We start from the raw sequence: 21,155 nt of genomic DNA, 5'->3' as shown, positions 1-21,155 counted from the left end.
ATCTTGGGAACGGTTTGTAACAGTCAACCTAAATGTCCCGTGTGCCATTCGTGAGGTGCTATTTGCACTCCAAAAGCTGTACTAGTGTGGCCTCCTCGCCACGTTTAAAGCTTGTGGCAGATGAAGCGTGGCGTATTGAGGTGAGAAGATTTGAAGTATTCTTGGTAAACTGCCACTGTGCCAGAAACCGAGCTCTATTTGAGTATTCTTCCAAGCGTATCTTCCCTGCCTCCTACTGGTTGTGCAAAGTGGTATTGCTGTTTCAATCTGTGTGTCCATTCTCCCTTCAAGGTTAGGTGCCGTCAGTGTTGTCTAGCTGACCTGAGCCTTGAAGTTAAGGTATGTTGTCCTCCAGGCATGATGGGCTGTGTGTCAGTGCTTGAGGATTGTGCATGGGCACAAATTTTGGATGGGATAAATGCAGGCGGACTTCATCGGCTGTCAAGCCCTGTTTTGTTTCTTTGTGTTTATCAGTGTTTAGACAGTGGGGGTGGGGAGGGGCACTTGCCCTGAAATAATGTACAATCCCACTGTGCAACAGATAATATGCCCTTTATTAAGTATAACTTGTTACTCAGTCGTATATGTATTGTTGTTCATTTGTTTTTAGTGAGTTACTAAATATAATCATCTGTAACATAGCGTTATTTTAAAACCACTTGTAACTAAATGTTGTGATTAGCTAGTGTGACAGGCCTTGTTACATTCTAAAAAAGCCATTTCTTTCCTGTTTGTGGTATGCTAATCATTGCAAAAAAGATGTTTTGTGGCTGGGCAAATCTAATTGTTCTAAAAAGGGGAAAAAAAATGTAGATGGCTAACCTTTCACTTGTTAACACTGCGCTCTTAGGAGCTAGTTTTTATGAAAACTTCTAGCCACATGGGAGCATTTACTATATGTAGCATAGTAGATACAGCATGGTACGAACTGTCGAGCTGCTTGTAGGGAGTGCACATTTGATAGTTCTGGCAGCCAGTTCAGGTGCTCGGATGAAGGCCTCCCTGCTGAGTATTTACGGTGCATCCTATTTGTCGTAGCATGGGGTTGTTCTGTTCTCTTCCAACAGGTGCTGGCCTCAAGTGAGCTTGGCAAGTTGCCTTTCAGAAGCGGGCTGTGGGGCCGAAATTGACAAGTGTCTGTGGCGGCCAGTTTGTAAAGTTGTGTTCACCAGTGGTCTTGGCTTAAACTGTTATGTGGTTAGGGAAGAAATGGAAAAACTTCTGTTCCCGTAGCTGAGTATTGACATACCTCTGAGAAAGCCTGGACGCGTGCTTTTTAACCCTCTCCATGCCTGATTTTTTTTTTATTCCAAAAATACAATCAATATCTTTTGAATTTTTGAGCTTCTTGTATTGTCTGTTCCCCAGGAAATCTTCATTTTCGAGGAGAATAACGTTTTAAAACTTCTAATCTTGTATACCTATGCGTTGCAGTTTTGGCTGCGGTACAAATATAAGTGCTTTTTTTTTAAAAAAAGAATCTTAACTGCGTAGCAAGGAAACAACATTAATTGACAAGTTATCTCTCTATTTGAAGAAAAGTGTGGTGTCCTCTCTTTCTCGGAGTGTGATGCACATCTCTCGGCTGTGATGAAAACTTGTGCACTTGTACTTTGCAAAGGCTTGAGGGATGAGCATGCTTCCTCTCCCTGCTTCAAGTTAAGTGGGGGAGTAATATTTTCAGAAACCAAAGTAGCAACTGTGCGCAAAAAGACTGCTGTCACGCCTCTGAATCTTTGAAGGCAGCAGAACGCAGCATCCCTGGGCGTGACACAGTCATTGGCTGCAAACTTTGCACGGAACGTTTTGACAAGTGAGAATTGTTGAGGCACGGAAACGGTTAGGGTTTTTGAGAAGCCTTCAGTTTAGTGACAAGTTAGTCTAGTGTGCAATTTTCACAGCTCATGTCAAGAAGAGATCAGTGTTTTTGTGTTTGGCAAAGTCATTTAAACTGTCGCATGCTGTGTTGGAGGTTTCCTGTTACGTTTATGGCTCTGCTTGGCAATGTTTTTTGAGGGTGGGCTTAGAAAAGGAAAAGCACGTGTCGGGAAGCAACAAGTAATGTGCACTGCCACGATATGGATGTAACTTCTTACACTTTCTTATATCATTATTTGTTTATTATTGCCTGTCCGCAACTTTGGCAATAATTATATGCAAAAATTATGTACGGCAAAATTTTGTTATATTAGGCTGTGCCGGGTGGGAACAGCCGAAATACTGTATACAATTGGGTAGTACAGCCTATCTGCACATAACTGAGTTGAAAATTATAGTTTGGGGGGTTCGGCATGACTACTACTTCATGTGAGTGACATCTTAAGTAACAACGTTGCACAGTGTGTGCTCTAAAAAAAAGGATTAGCAAATGCTTGGCGAGCATTGTTGCATATCAGTGAAGAAAATATCAGTCTTGAAGAAGTACTGACACGAAATTTCAAAGCTGAGATAACTATAAAAAAAAGGCTTCCTGTGTATATGGAGATACCTCCCAGCGAGTTTCAACTGTAACAGTTCAGTCAAACATATTTTAAATTCATTTCAATCTTTGCACGCCCGAGAAAGCTCAAAACGGATACCCTTTCGCAGTCGGCATCAGCATGATGCCATCCGATCCTACTGGCCCCAAATTTCCGATGTGAGAACTCCCGTGATGGGGCTAATGCTCTGGCTGCGGTTGGCACGTGCTGCTCTGGCGTGTGTATCACGTCACGGTTTTGAGACTGACATCATGCTGCTCGGGCGCGCGGGAATAGTAGAGATCACAACCGGTCTGGGCGCGCGCGCGTCCGCATTGGCAGGGGTGCGACAAGATCGGTGACGTCGTGAGTACCCTCCTGTCATGGCGGGTCATGGCGGCCACCTCGCTGTTCGTTTTGTTGAAACCATAACTGTCACAAATAAAGAGGCTGTAAATAATTATTTATGATGCGACTGACTGTCTAATGTGCCACTCTGTCATTAGTGGGCTGGTAGGCACCCATGCAGCGAAAAAAACGTAGCACGAAAATTTCGTGTCAGTACTCCTTTAAAGCAATGCAAAACAAATTTTTCACTGGCTGTGTGCTTTGTTGTGTGCAAGTGTTTATGTGTGTTTGGGTGGGAAGGCTAACCTTCTCTTTTTGTAGCGTACAATATTTTTTGCATTATGATACGCATTTTCAACATACTGTGTTAGCAATAGACATAACAGCTTTTTTTTATAAAGCAGCGAGAAATGAACACGAACCTGAGAAAGGCTGTCCTTGAGTGCCCATATCCTCGCAATAACTCAAAAAGTTATTTAAGCATCTCAGACTGGTACACCTGAATTGATCGTTCAAGCATTATATTGTATCTCCCTGGCTGCCATTAGAATTATAATTTACTTTGGCATTAAGCACTACATATAGGATCTTTTTTTTTTTTTAGTTTCTGGCAGCCATGATTACAGCCCTTTGCCCATGTTTAAGAACAATTTTTATGTTTCTTGTATCATGACAAGTGCTTTGACTGTGTGAGGATACTAACAACCTAGTGGCAACAGTTCTCAAGCTTTCATGCTGTGAGAATGCCGAGCTAACCAGTGGGGCATTGTTTATGTGACCTTGTGCATACTTTTGTGGGTGTTTTCTGAGCTGACTTATTTCTGTGTTGAAGGGAAAGCAAAATGTGCCCTAAACCCACTTTTGTGGTACCTGAATGCCTAATTAAAAACAGCATCCAGTAGTATGTTCGTGTACATTTTATAGAGACACTTCACTGCAGAACAAAGGCGGTATTAAAAGAACTGCTTGCTTGAAACAGATTGCATCAGTAGTTGGTATCCGCATGCTTATTTTGAAGAGTGTACAAATCGTATTGTAGGAAGCAAGGGGAGGGCAACCAAGAAATTGAGAAATAAATCGAGGATGTGCAGGCCCTCCTAAATCAAGAATATAGAGCTTAAAACTTCAATGAGAGCTTCCTTGGCAAACAGACAGGTGATCTGAGCAGGAAGGTCATGGGCTTAATGAGAAGCAGCTCTAATAGTGATTCTTCGCAGTGTTGTTGACTAAGCGTGTGTCGCAGCGTACCTCCGAAGTCTCTGTAGTTTGTCATGGTCAAGCTTGTCCCATTATCTGTCATGGGGAGGGAGAAGAGTGGGTGGTTCCACTTGAATTGTCTAGCCCGTTTTAAAAGGCAGGCCCATTGAGTGACGCAGGGGAGATGCCCTCCTGTGTGTTGGTTGCATCCCCCCTGCCTACTCTTCTGAGGGGGAGGCTCTGCCTTCACAACTAAACTCAACTTTTTGTTGAGCATTTCTTACGTGGATATGCAAGGGCAAACAAGAAGCTGCACAGCTGCAGCCTGACAGGGTGTGTGCCCCTCCTCTTGACCCTTTCTCTCTCCCTCTCTCCCGCCCCGTGCGCTCACTAGGTCCCTGGCGGGTGGCGGTGCCCAGCAAGCCGTACAAGTGCAGCACGTGCGGCAAGCGCTTCTGCTCGACCGAGTCCCTGCGCGTGCACCTGTACTACATGCACCGTGCCATCAAGATGCACGTGTGCCAGGGCTGCGGCCGCTGCTACAAGAAGCGCTACGACCTGCGCAAGCACTGGGAGAGGAGCCCCCTGTGCGACGAACTCGGTGCCGCAAACCTCTGAGGAGACGCGGGCGGACTTGCCAAGCAAGCTCAGCTACCTTCCTCTGTTTTTCGCTTGCTCTTGTGTTTTCCTGGCCCTATGCGGAGTGTTGTGGGGTTTGCTGGGCAATCTCAACTGCACGTGGGCAGCCTGTTACTGTGTCTGTGAACAGGGCTAAAGGGAGGGCAAAGGAACACTTTGCTTTGTGAACTGGCACATTTTGTTCGATGGTGTTGTTTACCAGGACCGCATTTATAGGATCAACCTATCCTCAGTTGTAAGGCATGCCGATCATTCTATTGCACCATCATAACTGAGGTGTGTAAATTCACTTTCTCTCCGAAACTGTGTAAATTGATGTGCGTGTGTGGAAAAGGGGGGAGGAGGAGGAGGTGGAGTGTACAAGGAGTGGCTTCGGCTTTTCTTCACTGCGTTTTACAGAATCATTTTCCTCTACCATTTCTCTTCCCTTCAAAACACCGCATGCACAACGGAACACCCTTGTAGGCTGCCTCACCCTAAATATGCGCGTGGGTTGCGTAAGTGGCTTCAAACGGGCGTCCTTTCATAAGTGGAAGTTGTTTTGGTGAAACTCGCCAGATTTTTTTAGTGTCTTTTTAAAGCTGGATTCAGCTGTTAGGATAGCTGTTAGGATTGAATGAGGAGCTCACGGTTGTTGCAAATGGCCCTAACCACCATTACAATGCCAATACATGATGGCAAACTGCACTCGTTCGGCCACTAACAACGATTCATAATTATGCAAAATTTCATTAAGCTAGGTACATTAGAAGTGGCTTTAATCTGAGCTTGAAAACGACGTTTGCCTTGTTGGGTCTACAGAGCAGCGTGTGGTTGCAGAAAGAAAACATCAACTCTTGTTCCTGTGCACCTACATTGAAGCGAAGTGCACACACTTTTCTGTTGAAAGTAATCTTTAACCATGCAAAATTTTGCTACGCTCACTTCATTTGGAATTGCTTTAATTGCATTTGGAAAATGACAGTCATTTCGGGTGGGATAGTTTCCCATTGGGGGACGTTGGTGTCCTCGGCGGCAGTTGCGCAGGTGAGGTGATGAAACAGTGATAGTCGAGCCACACGCACCCACATCACATGAAAGGAAAGAAATACACCATTGCTCACTCACAGCAAATACTTGTTGCGTGGTTGAGCCAACATAAAAAAAATACGAAAATTTCATTTCTTGAAAAACCTTTGGAGAAATCTCTTGTGATTTTTATTTTCTCAGTGTTATTGTCTGCGACGTTATATATTTTTTTTTTATGCAGAAAAATTAACTGCATTGTGCACACGAAGCTTTCATAAGAGTTGAGCTGGCTGCAGCCTCTTCATTTAACCTCTTGTGCTGAAGAGACAGAAAATGCACTGAATCAGAGTGGCACACCTTTGACAGTTGAATCTGGTAGCAGTGCCCATGTTCCAAGATTTCAGCGCACGTTAAAGACTCCCAGGTGGTCAAAATTAGTCTGGAGCCCTTCACTATGTCGCGCCTCATAGCGCTGGTGTAGCTCCGGCGTGATAAATCCCACACTCTATAAATCTAATCTGGTAGCTTGGGTATTTAATGTCCATATTTAAGGTATTTAAATCAGGCAGCTCTCTGAACTCATTTTTGTTTGCTTAGATTTTAATTTTTTTATTAATTTGAACTTGGGATTTAGTGCCACTTAAAACACCTGTTCGGCGTCACAGCGGAGGGACTCTTAAAGGGACACTAAAGTGCGAAAACAAGTTGGACTTTATTTCTATCGACCGAGCAGGAGCAGGTTGATCAGATTCATGTCATCAATCAGGTAGCAGAGGAATTTGTGGAGTATAACAAGCCCCTTAACATTGCATTAATAGATAGGAAAAAGCGTTTGATTCCGTTGTCGCCTCTGCGATACTGAGAGCATTGAAAGAGCAGGGAATAGAGGAGACTTGCATGGTGCTTATGGAGGACAAGTACAAGGTGTGCACGGGCAGTATAATCCTTCAAGAAAAGAGGGAAAAGTTTTCTGTCAGGAAGGGAGTGAGGCAAGAATTGGAGTGAGGCCAATATTGTTGCAGCCTGTGTCAAGGGAGTATTTGTGAAGCTCGAATGGGAGAAGCCTGAGATGCACGTCAACGGAGAACACTTGAGAAACTTGAGTGTTGCGAACGACATTATCTTGTTCAATGAATGGGGAGGAGAACTACAAGAAATGTTTAAGGAGCTGCGCTCAGAAAGCTCCGAGTAGGATTAAGGACGAATATGAAGAAATCAAAAGGGCATCTCGAGGCAGGACTAGTTGGAGAAACATGGGAGAGACTTCTGCCCTGCAATGCACACAAACATGATGATGATGAAATTGGGATGGGGGAACTGAGATTGTCAGAGCTTGTCTAAGCACTTTTCGTAAGAAAAAAAAAAAAAGAGTGTGCCAGGGACTGTTTTTTTAAGACACGAGCTTTAGCTTCTATGTATCTTCAGGTTCCCTTACTAAAAGTGGTGGCAGTAATTGTTCCCATTTCAATTTCAGTCAAGTGTGTTGTGCTTTTCTGCAAGTTCAGTCAAAAGGTTTATGCAGGTCAATGTGAGCTGTCGTCCTTTTTACTAATATATATGTGTGTACGTGTGTGTGCGTGCGTGCGTGTGCAAGCACGCACACGCATGCAGAACATGACAACCAGCAGCAAAAGTAAAAAAAATAGTGGTACCGACCACGCGTGCGTGCGTGTGCGCATGCACGCGCGCTCAGAACATGACAACCAGCAGCAAAAGTTAGTGGTACTTATCACCATGCTGTGGAATTGTGTGGGTATTTTCTACACCTTCTCCTGGGCAGTAGCATCGCTCTTGCTGTTTCAGTGCTGGAGGAGGCCGCTTTGTAAGTTTGCTGATCGGCTCTTTTGTGTTAAAATAGAAGGGAAATGAAGGGGAGGAGTGCCAGCTTTAATTATGTATTTCTAAACAGGCAAAGCAATCATTCGTCATTCAAAAAAAGCAGAAGGAGCGTAAAAGGTGTTATGTTTCAGATAAAAAAAAATCAGAATCATGTATGCTCAAGAGTTGTTTGCTCTGATACCCACTGCTGCATAGAATGGAATTTTTGGCTTGGAATTAAACAGCTTTATGAAAAAAGTTGCTTGACCTGAATAGCACCTCAACACGGCAATTATATCTAGCATTTCAAGCATGCTTTTTCTGCTGGGGTTTGAGGTTCAAGGAAATTTTTTTTTAACGTTGCTCACATCAGGGAAGTGAAATCAGTAGCCTCACACTGGAATTTTAATATCTTGAATAAGAATTGACATCAGTGCTGGGGTAATCAACCCAAAATGCAGGTGAATGATCTTTTTATTCATCATATCATCATCATCATTGTGAGCCTATGAGATTATTAGTCAAAATACTATATACATGCTCGCGTTGTGTTTACTATTTGTTATTAGTGTGTGAGAGTGGTAAAAGGCATAGAGAACTACCGGATCACATCAAGCATACCAGCCAGAGGCAGATATTAGCGAAGCAGATAGAATTGGAAAATGTCATCGACGCAACACATGTATCAATCTGGCTTATTACATAGGTCTACTGTCTTTTGTTACCTATCCTACAGTACACCATCCTCTTTCATTCTTGTAAGCTGTGTGAACAAGGTTGCTGCATTTGACTTTTTTTATTTTTCAACTCAAAATGAGATCATTGACTGTTTTTATGGCTAGGTTAGGCACAACATTTGGGCTGTTGGGAGTGCATTTCACCCCTCATAAAGGTGTTGTGACGTGTGCTGAAAGCTGTTGGTTTTGTGGGGGGGAGAGAGAGGGATGAATATTATTACACAAACAGGTACGGTTATAGGTGAGTTAATGGCAACTCGGTTTACATTAGTTTGAATTACCAGTAAATAAAATAAGCTCAATGGGTTTCGTCACAAGCTAAGTAAGTGAGGCAGACACATAAGGGAAGACGTCTTACTTTTACGGTCTTTATAAACGTCTCATTCTTTGCAAACTGTTTATTTCACGAAGTTTAACCAAATGTGCGGCTGCCAAATTTCGTGGTATGCAAGGAATGGGGAACAGCCAAATTAGGAAAAGCTGAACTGCTTTATTATTGCGTGAGCAATAAATGGGGCATTTTGGAAAAATTTTTTGCCGTCAATCTGCTGACAGAGCGACAGAAAAGCAGAGGACGATAGAGTGTGAGTGGAAAGAGGGGACGTTAGGAGAGTTGGCGGCAGCGGGGGCTGTGGCGGCACAGTGTTTACAGTGATAGTTGCTAGGGAAATGTCTAGTAAAATTTAGCTTGCCTCCTCCTCCGCCCAACACGCATGTCTAACGGCGTCTTGATGCACCCCGTCACGGCTTGCACTCGTTGTAAAATGGAATGTTCAGCGAGTGGAGGACCGAGTAAGCAGCAAGAGAGGATAAAATGGGAAAGGCAGCAACGAAACACCGATACTGGTTAACAACAACAGAAGGAGCGACAGGTTGCCGATGCCCAAGCTAGCAAACATGACCACTGACTGATACGGTTAGAACTCTAAGCACAGTTGGTGTGGCGGGCAGGGGGTGTGTAAAAAACACTGCATAGCGGAAGTGCTCACGTGTTCAATCCACGAATGGATCTTTTGTTGATTTTTTTTTCTTCACTGCTTTCATGTGTGAAATACTCCACTGCCGGCATTTTTCTGCAACCTAAGTTGGCCACAAGTAATGGTGTAACCTGTCTAGCCTTGTTGTATGTTTGTATCTGTGGAAGAAGGTATGGAGAGGTAATTGCAAGGTAACCTGATAGGTCAGCATAATATAATCAAATGTGCGTGGGCTAAACATAATGATGTATACAGGTCAGGCCTTTCCATTGCTTTCCATTGGCAAAAATATGCTCGCAGCGGTCATTTGTAATTGCAGCCTGCACAAATTCCTACTTATAAATGATTTTTTCTGAAATATTTTTCGGAATGTTGCATTAGGACGAACAACAGCATGTAGGAAAGGAATTTACAAATGCGAGTGGTGATTAACAACTAAGATGTTTTTTTATTGCTCCAGAAAATATAAAAAGAAAAATGGAGTGACATCAGTTTTGAAAACTGACATCACTGATGTAACTGATAAGACAAGCAACATGGTTCAGCCGCAGCGTCGCGCAACACATGTGCAGGCAAGATGTTTGAAGCATGGGTGATAAAGATGCTTCACAAATGCTGTGCGAGCATGCTTCAGTTGCCCTTTATCAAAAACAACTCGGCTATCTAGGCTTGTGAATTCCTAGGATGTTGGCTCTGTGGCTGCACCCACTAGCCTCGTTCACCAATGTTTGTTTTTTGTTTGCATGTTTTCAAAACTGAGGTCGCTCCATTTTTCCCCTCATGTTGCCTGGCGAAATAATAATGTCTTCATTGTTAGTCGGTGTTCTTCCATGTGAATTTCTTTGATTCGTCCTCATCTGCGCGCTGTCTTTCGTCACAATGCAACGCCTCCAACTAGCCCCAGTTCAAACCTTCGTTTTTCGGAATGTTCCAGTGACTGTTTGAGGAGCTTTGAATTCCCTCTTAAAGAGCGGGGCATGTTGGTGTTGTCGGGCCTGTTGCGTCGACATTTGGCAGAAATTGTTCACTGGGCAAATTCTTAGTGGGACTTGTGAACTCTAGGTACTCGGGAAAAGAAGGAGCTCAATTACAGTGTTTTTATTTTCAAGCTGGCAGTGATAAAAACGTGGAAGTGTTTTAATGCATACAGAGATTACCATTTTTACTTGTTGGAAACAACTGTGTTCCCTTTTTTCTGTGCATGCTTGAGTGCGTGTCTGTGTGTACAGTACCAAACAAACAGTGAACAGACCGTGTTGTAAGCTTTTTTGTGATCCGTTGCACAATTGTAAATACTTGTGTTCTTAGTTTGTGGGTGGGGTTTGTGGTTGCCTGGGTTGCTGCTTTTCGCTTCATATCTTTTTTATGATGTAAAAGGCAGTGTTTCATAGTGTTTTTAAGTGTGGGACCAATGACGTGGGTGAAAAGGCATACTGGGGTTTTTCAAAGACATGCAACTTTTTTTTTTATTTAGTGCACAGGGGCTGTTACATAACGCACAAATGCACTACGTTCATTTGTATTGTGCACAATCTGGAGAGACGTACATTTGTCTGCAAACGTTGCAGCCAATAAGAACACCAAAGTAGCTTAACTTTGTTGAATGCGCCTTCAACACCACATTATGGCATTGATTGTACATATGTAGTCTGTTGCATATGACTGGTGGTGCATACCTAGCTGAAGGGAAATATGGAAGTGCTTTTTTTTTCTCCTCACTGTCTTCTGTTGCCTTCACAGCCATTTGAGCTTCATCAGCTTTCATGTTTGTAACGTTGTGGGGTTAGCTTACTGTACTGGCAAAACTTTAAAACTTAGGGTAAGTACTGAAGTTGCCTCTTCAAGGATTTCTGTAATTTTGCTTGGTCAACACATTAGGTTGGTGCTGATTTAGGGCTTTGGTCTTTTGCTTCTAGCAGTAGCGAAAAAAGTGTGCCAAGAAAAGCACATTTCTTACTAAACGCACAGCAGTGCAGGAAATTGGGGCAGCTCAGCTGGAGATGTTTGCTAACACCATTGAATTTTCATAGATTGTGACTAGAAAACCATCGTCCTTAGCTTTTTTGGGACTTTCAGTGTGGCTTGCATTGTGTGACCCGTGGTTTATATATAAAGCTCTGTCAGTTTTGAGAGCATGCTCTGGGTGCTCCCGCTGACAAATGAGGGATTTTTTTTCCTTGGGTGATTTGCTTATTTGCAGCTTGTTTTGGAGCCCTGTAGAGTGGTGTACCATTATTTGCAATTTTAGACCATTTTTGTGAGTATTTTATGTTTAGACTGACGATAGCGCACATTTGCCAAATGTGGCTGGAAGGGAACCTTGTTGCCAATTGGATGGTCTGGCGCATGCTCTTTGTGTCATTGTTCTATAATCAGTGCTATTTTAATGAGGGACTTGAACCGAGCAGGCTGAAACTCACATATTCCCTTACACTAAGATGCGGTATCATTTTTAACACTCTACTGCAGGGGTTCTCAAGCATGTTGGTCCCAGGGAACCCTGCTAAGTACCGTTAAGTGCCAAGGAACCCCCCCCCCTTCCCGCCATTTTTCATTCCGTTCATGCTACATTAACGTGCAATAAATTCAAAAGCAAGCAAGGGTATCGTTTCTTTCCCGTCGACTTTACGCGAATGCGTACGCTAGCGGCACCTATCTCCAAACAGGAGAAATGCGCATGGGGGTAATATAAGGCCGAGATTCAAGTGCAATAGTTTAACCACGTGGCCCGTTTTCGGAGTCTGGCTTGCTACAAGCTGCTGGCGAGATTTATTGCGCAGCTCGCGCGTTTCTGTTATGCGCCGAGATGTGCTTACTGACACTCGGGCGTGAGTAATGGAGGTTCCTTAGATCGATCGCACCTCAAGTTCACCATATAAGACTTTGCGACTGCGGAACCAGGGAAAATTTATCAGTGGCTCGCGGAACCCTGAGGAGGGGCCTGCGGAACCCCTAGGTTCCGCGGAACCCACTTTGAGAAACCATGCTCTACTGCATTTTTAGTTGCCACGTTAAACAAAGTGGTTTGATCTATGTTCAGTCCTTCGGAAACCTAAGGCGTCGAACTGATAAATTGTGTGTTCCTTTCACCTTTGCTGCATGACCTCTTCATTTTTAAGAATGTTCAATGTAGTGTAGTTACATGAAGTGCTGGGCCAAAGCCCTATGCTCCAGTGATTTTTTAAATTTTTTCCTGCTCATATTTCACTTGTGCAATTTCTTAGCAGATGTCTTGCAGCTAAGAATAAAGATCTTGAGTTTAGAACACACCCCAAAATTTGCAGTGCTTGTGTTATTGTGTGAAAGAAATTGTCCCGTCTGGATGCAGGGACATTGTACAGCTAAATAGTGGCACACGGCCCCCATATGTGTCTGAAGTACAAAGCTGCTTGGTGTCGTCGTTGACCAGCAAAGGAATGATTTCCACATACACTTCATTTTTCGTGTTGACAAAGTGCTTTGCTTTCACTTTCAGATATAGCCGTGTGCACCATTTCTTTACTTAGTGTTGTGCATGACTTTTGAAAAAGGGCATTTCTTTTATGTACTCTACAGTTTGGTTATTAGCAGAGCTTGGTACTATACTTCATTTGCGGTCAGGGCTTGCACTTAATCTTGCAGTTGCGTTTGCGTTCTTTCACCTTTTCGTTGAACCTAGATGGCTGCTGTTTTACTGTGTTGTGAGTGAGAGTCTCTGCATAAGGTTTCACAAATTTGGCGTTTCACGATTTTCCAGCCAAACTCTCAAGGGGAGGCAGAAAAAGCATTTTTTTAGTCCGTCATGTCTCGAAGCAGGCAGCACACAACTGTAGTCAGGGTTTGGTCCAACCAAAGCTTGCCAAGTTTGTAAATGGGATTTCTTCTAATACCTGTGCATAGTTGTGTAGTAATTCATAGTTACCCACTGTGCTTTAAAGACAATTTACTTGTGCTTAACAATTAAACTGTTGCAACAGAAAGCAGTCTTGAATTAGCCTTACTTCGCTTGGCCTCCTAACTCTCATCGTTCGTATATCCTTCATGACGCATTTCAGGGTCAATACCATCACATGGGTGTATTTATTTCTTTGTCATTCTAAGGGTATTGTTTGTCTATTAAAATGCAAAGTCTGCTGCACCACAGTTGGGGTTAATAATGTGATTCATGCAATCTGCTAGCGGGACCGAACAGTTGGTGCGAGTGACCATGAATCGGCAACAGTTGTGTCAATGGCGATTGGATCCGCTCGTAGTGGGTGGGTTTTTGGGGGTGGGGGAACAGCAACACTGCACTCTGCCGTGCTCCGCTCTTGAGATTTTTCTCTCCCCTCCTCCCCCGTCTCTCCCCCCTCTCCCCCCCTGGTGCTGTGCTGGTGCTGCTGCTGCAGGCGGAGGCCCCCACGCTGGGGACGGCGGAGGTCTGGGCCGCTGGCACTTCTCGTCGGTTCGGCTGTACAACCACTTCCGCGGGAGTGCGGAGGGCAACTACCGCTGCGACCCGTGCGCCAAGTTCTTCAAGAACGTGAGCTCGTGGCGCCAGCACCAGTACTACCAGCACCGGTCGCACCGGCGGTTCCCTTGCGAGTACTGCGGCAAGTCGTTTACGACCAAATGGTACCAGGGCCAGCACATCCAGAACGTCCACCGGCCCCAGCAGAACAAGGGCGGGGCAGAAGGAGCGCAGGAGTGAGGAACGGCAGGAGCAGGAGCAGCGACAGAGAGAGACTCCTCCTCCTTCCCATCCTTTCCTTTCGATGGTGGTGTGGCCCCCAAACTGTGAGTGACCTGCAGTCTATGCTCTCCTGCTGTGCTGGGCGTGCCTGTGGAAGCTTGGCGCAGCGGATCACCACACAACCCCGGGGGTTGTCGCAAAACTGGAGCAAGGTTTATTCCTTCCTCGGTTTCATGCTCGGCTGAATATGTTTGTTTGGCTAGCTTGAGCAACACTGTGCTCGAAGTTGAAAGCATTTCCTAAATTGCACGCAATGTCCAGAAAGTAAACCTCCTTCGGCGCTTCATTGCTTAGAGCGACTTGCATGTTGGAGATGGAGATTTGAAGTGGAGCAGTTTTGCGGTTGAGATCACAAAAGAAGTCACTAAGCAGGACGTGCATCCTGGAGGTAAGGGTCACAAAACTGTACAGTTGTGCAGTTGAGGTCACAAGATGGTTGCTTAAAATCTGGCCTATGGAATGCTGTGTTGTTGTCTTTCTTTCGTTTATTGTGGAAGCAGAATGAATTTCCGTCATTTGGCCTCATTAATAATGATCGTAGCTGTTGTTTAGATTTTTCATGTAGAATCGAGTTCATTATTTGTTGTCACTGCTTGTGGCCTCATTGTTTGGGCTCATCATGAATCTTGCAGGCGTAATGTTTTTAAACGTACGAGTAAAAACCCCATCATAAAAACTTCGTCTTTTTCATGGTGCAGTTGTTACTTCTACGGTCCCTCACCTGAAAATCTTCTCCTCGCTTTTCTAGAAATCGCAGAATAAAATAGTAAAATATTTCGATCCATTTCTTTCGGCGGGACTAAGTAGTACATCAAAATGCTCAACTAAAATTTTCATGTAATACCTTCCAATGCCCAATTTCATCTTGCTTTTTAGTATACTCCTTGCTTATAGAGTTTTGCGTTTTTGAGAAACATGTATTTAGGTAAACTATTACTGTCCATTTTATTTTAAAATGTATTGAGCGTCAGTTGTTACGCCTTAATTTTGACAACAAGACTCGTGCGGAAACTGCTGTAAAATCAAGCTTGGAGCATTCAGAAGGCTAAAAAAAGGAAAAGCATAGGTGCACCAAAGGACTGAAAGAGGCAGATAGTGACAATCTTTTTACCTAACCTTAGAACCAAGAAAGCCTGTAATTTTAGGTGAGAAGTCAACAATACTGCAGTTGTTTTACTTAACTGTAATGAATGCCCATGGACACGAAAGTTCATGCATTCGGGTGTTATGTTTGTTTTGGCATGAAATTGATATGCTGTGCACTTGTTGCATTACTGCGCGGTTACGTGGTGTCTGATGAACCGCTAAATGGATGTCTGTCAGGGCTGCAAAGCAAAGCTGGTGCCAGTGCGCTTGCTGCACATTGCCGTCACACTTACTTGATGACAAGGAAATGGGTGGCTGGGCTAATTGGTCCCCTTGTCAAGGAGGTGGGTGCTTGCCATTTGCTGTCCTTGCCATTCTTGACATTGCCTGACATCGCTCGAGTTAGTCGTGCATTGCTGAAGCAAGCAAAGTTGCTGTCATGTCTGACCTAGAGCAGTGAGAGTAGGTTGTTCGTTTAGGATTGCTGGTGCTGTTTTGTTTTCTTTTTCTTTACAATTTTCAATTTTTAGAATAACAGCCCAAAACTTTCATGTGAGCTAATAAATTAATGCCTAGTGCCGAGGAATTAACAAGTGCTTCCAAGGGCAAATTCACACCTGCTGGCCACGACTACCAGCTTAATCGAAAGAAGAAAAAGAAAGAGAAAAAAACCAGCCTGGCTGGGTTACACTCAAGGCAGCTAAAAAGGAGGTACATGCTAGGTGTAGGAATTCGATTACAGTGAACATGCCAATTTTTTTATTAATTTCAGCTCGATAGCCATGCATACTGCATACCCTCGAGTATTTCTTTTTTTCAATTGAAACCTAATGCCAGTTGATCTGCTATAAATCTGAGTTATTTATGTTTCAACTGAAATCCCCAAACTCTTTGTGTATGCGTGCTGCTTTTCGGGAAACCAGTGGAACCGTTTTAAGATAACTGCTAAGGTGGTGGAGGCAGCTGTAAAAGGGCACATCAACAGCAATAGAGGAAACTTGTCAGAGCAGAACTTTGCTGAATTCTGTATGAAATGAGACCAAGTGGTGTGTCTGACTAGACCCTTCAGCATGTAGAAATCAGTTTCTCCGTATGGTGACACAAAGGTATGTAAAAGCCACTGGTTCTCTAAGACACCATTGTGGGCGTTGCAAGATCTCTGGCTAATTTCTGGAAGCCTTTCTTTGAGGATAGTTTGGAGCACTTGTAGCTTGTACCCAATTACGCCTGCTCGTCTTCTTGTACGCGCAAATGAACATGTGTGTTGCATTTTTGCATTTATTTTTATTTTTCATCACCTTGCAAAGTTTGGCAGCTGTGTAGATTTGCCTTGAATTGTTCGGTGTCCTGACCAGCCTTTTGGCATTTTTTTAAATTTTCATTGGAGTAGGACGTTCTTTGGTTCTTTGACCGACGCATTTATTTGTGGGCATCTCATTGTTTGGTGCCGGGAATGACTTGCTCTGTTAGTGTGTGTTTACATTGTACACATGTAGAGCGTGACCGCGCTGTATTTTGTTTGTTTTGGTGTGTTTTTATTACTCGCCTAACATGCAAGTGTGAGGCTAAACTTGAATCTCGTTTTGGACAATTTTATTTGTGAATAATCTTATAAGAAGTTCTTCGGTAATATGGATGGGTTGTTTCACTTGAGAGCCAATAGCCATTGTTTGTAAGACTCGTGTGCAAATGCAGTCAATTAGATGTGACAAAGCCCATAGAAACAAGAACACCTCCCTCAAACATTCTTGAAATTGAGGTTAAATTCCACGGTGTGAAAGTCCCTTTCCAATTTAGTGCTTAGAAGAATCCTTTGGGACAGTTGATGTTAGTCTCTTCCTTTTTTTTCTTTGTAGAGTTCAGATTGATACAGAAAGCTTAAATTCCAGCTAGGTAATTTGCAACACCGTTCCTGGATTCTATATGAGTTTGTGGTCCGAGATGAACAAAATGCTTTGTTGGCTGCAAAGTGTACAACTATGACTGGTGGTTGCTGTTAAGGTGGCAGGACCTTCTAGAAGTGCGGGGCGACTGACCCTGAGGATGTATGCAAAGTGGGCATGGGGACGCATGTGGTCCCCACATAGTTCTTTCTTTTTTTGCTGTGCTTGGTTTTCATCAGCTCTACTTAACTTGATGTGGGTTCAGCAAGTGTGAACACTTGCCTCAAGATGGTTCGCCCTCACAATGGGCTTTATTTTTTTGCACTTTCTGTCGTTTAATATTTATTTCTTTCGTTACGTTCAAATTTTTATGGTCCCCTTGTGATCTATCAACATCACACTATTTATTACTGTTAAAATGTCAAAGGGCTACTCACTGTGGCTTTGAAGCTTGTTTTTCTTTTTTTTTTAACCCTGCTTGGTGTTATTCCTAGCTTTTAATGTGAGAAATGTGCAGTACAAAGAAAAGAAAGGGATCTGCTTATTTTTATTTCGTTATTTTAGTTTGAGGAATAATTAGGCTTTTATTTTACTCCATTATTTTATTTTGAGGACATGGCGAGGCTTAAATTTTTAGCCCATTGTACTAGTTTGGGGACGTTGTTAGGCTTTGTCATGGGGGCATTTTTTGATGATGTCTTTTTAAGTGTACACAGTTGTCTCATTGAAGAGCAAGCAATCGGTTAGCCTAGTGTGACCAGAAAGCTAAAGGTAATGTCCCTTTTGAAACAGTTTAATCATCATCTAATGCAATTGTTATACAGTAAAATGGCATTTCCGACAAGGCCATTTGCGATAGTTTTTTTGGCAGTACATTTCACTTCCTGCATACAAGTGTAGGCTTTTCAACTCAACTCACGGACAGAACTTGGAAAATGCATTGTGAAATGCTGCACCTTGTACCTTCACGGAAACTAGCGTTTCAGAGGGCAGCTTTTGCATCTATTGGCTCAAATGCAGCTGCCTACCAGTTTTTAGAACATTCCATTCGCGTTACACATGGTTAGTGGGTGTTGAACAGGTAGCCTTGCGACTGGCCAGGCACAAGGCCTGTGCCATTTTTATCATTGTGTGGCGATGCCTACATCCATGAGTCCATCACAGCTTAACTTGCTGCACAGACTGCATTTTTTTTTTTTCAGTTTCGTGTTTACTTTTGAAGCATGCTGTCACGATTGAGACGCTCTTTTCTCGCAATGCTCCCTTCTGGCAACAGGCTGTTCTCACACACTTGGATCTTAGCTCTGTTGAGGTCACAGCCACTCCAAATGTTCCTTCGTGCGACTAATGTTCCTACAAACTGTGATGTACAACGTAGACTAGAATGGCTGCTCATGGCAGTGGCCTCACAAGCGTATGCACCCTAAGCTTCAGCAACATACAATGCCTTCTTGTGCCGGCGCATAGGCAGGCACACAGGGCCTGACTTGCAGCCACATTAGCTCGGTACAGAGGATTTCACTCGCTGTGCAAGTTTGCCGACCTACCAAGTTGTCAGTCGTAAGGCCGAATGGTATAATCCTCGCTGTCGGCCGACACACTCCCTTAGCGACCAAAAGTTCGTTCCAGTTTGCTCATTTACAGAAAGCTGTTGTACGCACCTGGTGATCAAGTAGTCTAATGCAAGTACAGGTTGGATTTCTCAACTCTGCCTGTACGCAATTTTTTTTTTATAGCTCGCACGGAATTTTAGCGCCCTTAGTTCCTAAACTTATGCTATGCACACAGTGTAGACTATTACTCTTTACATATATGGCTTGGGCCATTCTTGGCAGGGGAAGTTCCTGCACTTCAAAGTATTTGAGATTACCTAGGTGGCACAAAGCTGCTGATTCACCTTTAAAATTTTACGTTTCAGACAGAAGGGAACCTTGGAATGGCCTTCGGAGGCCAGACTTGTTTTTTAACTTTTTAAGGGCTTTTCTTTGGTGGGAAAGAGTTAGTGGAAGCTCTTGCTGGCATTACTGACCAAATGGCAACTGGCGTTGTTAGTTCTAATAAGTTTTTTTTTTCTCAAGCTGAAACAAGCATTCTCAGCTGGTGTTATTTACCTACCATGTGTTGCGCTAGCTAAGCTCAGCTACCCAGATAACCGAACCTGTGTTTTGATCGTTTAGCATGATCAACCGTTTTAAACGAGTCTTGTAATATGAATGGTCGTATTTTACTATGCATAACTGTGTCTTTTTAAACGCTGATGTCCAGATTATGCGTCATTCGCATAAAAGAATGGCCACTGGACGACAAGCTACCTACTATCAGGGCAATGTATTGCTGTTTCAGCAAACTGCTGAACAGATGCTAGTATACCCAAAGCTTTTTGTTTTACTTTTTTGTTCTAAACATATACTTACTTTTTGTCCTTAATTTTTATTATATTGTAATCACACTTTTAGGCTGTACGCTACACTGTCTGTTTTGCAAATGTTTTTGCATTGCGCTGTACTCGTTATTTAGTTTGAATAGTTTGCGTAGTTTTTTGGCCCCATTATACTCGTATTTCACTTTGCACATGTAGCTGTGTCGTGGAGGGCATGTACTCTTTAGCGTTGCTGTTTGTATCGCCACCTCTGTACCTATGCACAATTATAGCATCATATACCTACTTACACTGAAACATACTTGGGCGTGTTGTCCTCAATACGATAAGTAGAGGAAACTGTTAGTGTAGTGGCTTGACCCATCTTGCTACTGGGGTTGAGGATATTCTTTACTTTGTGTCCTTGCTTTCATGTTGTCGACATGCATCTCTTAACTTTCGTGTTAGTTTATGGGGTGTGTGCTTCTCCGTAAGGGTGGCGTATGTTCTTGGTAGGGATTGTGACTTGTAATGTCTTTCTTAGTGAATAAAGGCAGCTGTTCCAGTCTAAATTCGTGTACTTGACTGCTTTGTAGCATGTGGGGAATGGTCCTGAAAGGTACCCCCCTTTTTTTTAATTTGTCTGTATTTTTTATAACTTTGTTCATGATGTGTTTATTTTTGTTTGAAGTGAGTGTCGATGCATGGTGCAATGAGAACTTAGCGCGAACGGCTGGTGCATTATTTAGCCTTATTTAATTTTTTGTTTTACAATATTTTATACTGTTTTATACTACACTTATACTATTGCGTAACTGCACTTGCCGAAGACATGTTTCTCCAGTGGAGCGAACTTTTTTGCCTTCACAGCCTTGTGATATAAGCCCTTGAAAAAATGCTTATGCTTTGAATTACCTATCTTTGTTACTTGAAAAAATAATTGTTAGGAACGTGACATTCAGACCTCTGCAAATATATGTTCGCTTCATCTTGTCATGCTGCATTCGCTGTACCCTGATGAAAAATTGTAAGAGTAAGCAAGGAGGCAAATGTGACTTTGTAATGCTCGCAGTGCCTTTTCGAGGAAATTCGGCCTTCCTAATGGGTTCAAGCAACAAATTTATGAACAATGATTGGTTTGCTCTTGTAATGAACAGTGCCTGTTTGATCATGGGAGTTGATGTTCTTTTTTTTTTCTGTATTTTTCTGCAGCAGTATTACATTATAGTTTAAGTTTTCGGGAGCAAGAAACTAGCCGTGGTGTCGCCAAGGGGTTTGGCAAAGCCGTCGAGGCTTGTGTCAATTTGAAACACTTTGACATGTTGCCAACTTTGCAACTTATTGGGGTGTCTTTTTATTATACTCTTAAAGCTTACTTACTGGTGCCAGATTCTTTCCACTCATCGTCCCTGCCAGGACCTTAAGATGAGGCAATCTTTCTCCCGTTTTTTTTTTGTTTGTTTTGTGGAAAGAGCTCTTTTTTTTGTGTATGCTGGAAGAGTGTAACAGCATTTGTGAGGCTTCCTGTTTTATTGCAATTCAATAGAGTTTACTACTGTGGAGTAAAAGTTGTGAAATGAGGAACATTTCGCTGTTTTGTAGTAAAGAAGCTTGCTTGTTACATGCTGAAATGTACAGAACATAATATGTATCAGATGCACCCAAGCAGCACATCTGAAGAGACCACTTGAATTGAATATATTTTTTAATGTCACAAAGTGCTACACTTATCGCATTTCTGTATTCGCAAATACAGTTGTAATATAGACGTGCTCAAGGGCTTGGATAAGGGGAGGCCAAACAGTGGAGTAGTGCTTGTTCGCAACGTGGTACTTCCTCGAATATTCCAGAGTTCTAAAACCTCTCTTAACGGTACAAGCATCGCTATGGCCTCCTGCTCCAACCGTTGTACATGCCTATGAGGTGAAGCACA

General features: G+C 43.1%; 1 protein-coding gene across 13 annotated transcripts in view; it reads left to right on the top strand.

The window, feature by feature from the left end:
- Nucleotides 1-21,155, top strand: part of LOC144169907 (uncharacterized) — a 179,404-nt gene that overhangs the window by 82,349 nt on the left and 75,900 nt on the right. The window contains exon 5 of one of the 13 annotated variants that reach the window (XM_077699344.1): nucleotides 13,551-19,794. The exons of 11 other annotated variants lie outside the window; for them this stretch is intronic. In XM_077699344.1, the coding sequence (XP_077555470.1) occupies nucleotides 13,551-13,852 (302 nt within the window). In that variant the 3' untranslated portion in view covers nucleotides 13,853-19,794. Of the gene's footprint in view, nucleotides 1-4,398; nucleotides 4,638-13,550; nucleotides 19,795-21,155 lie in introns of those variants that run through there. One more of the 13 variants, XM_077699354.1, reaches the window with a different exon arrangement.

This window comes from Haemaphysalis longicornis, unplaced genomic scaffold (assembly GCF_048455015.1).
Source record: "Haemaphysalis longicornis isolate Haplotype H1 unplaced genomic scaffold, Haemaphysalis longicornis Haplotype H1 scaffold_2, whole genome shotgun sequence".
In the NCBI taxonomy this organism is placed as follows: Eukaryota; Metazoa; Arthropoda; class Arachnida; order Ixodida; family Ixodidae; genus Haemaphysalis; species Haemaphysalis longicornis.
The sequence above is the reverse complement of the archived record's forward strand: the minus strand, read 5'-3'. Positions and strand labels throughout refer to the sequence as shown.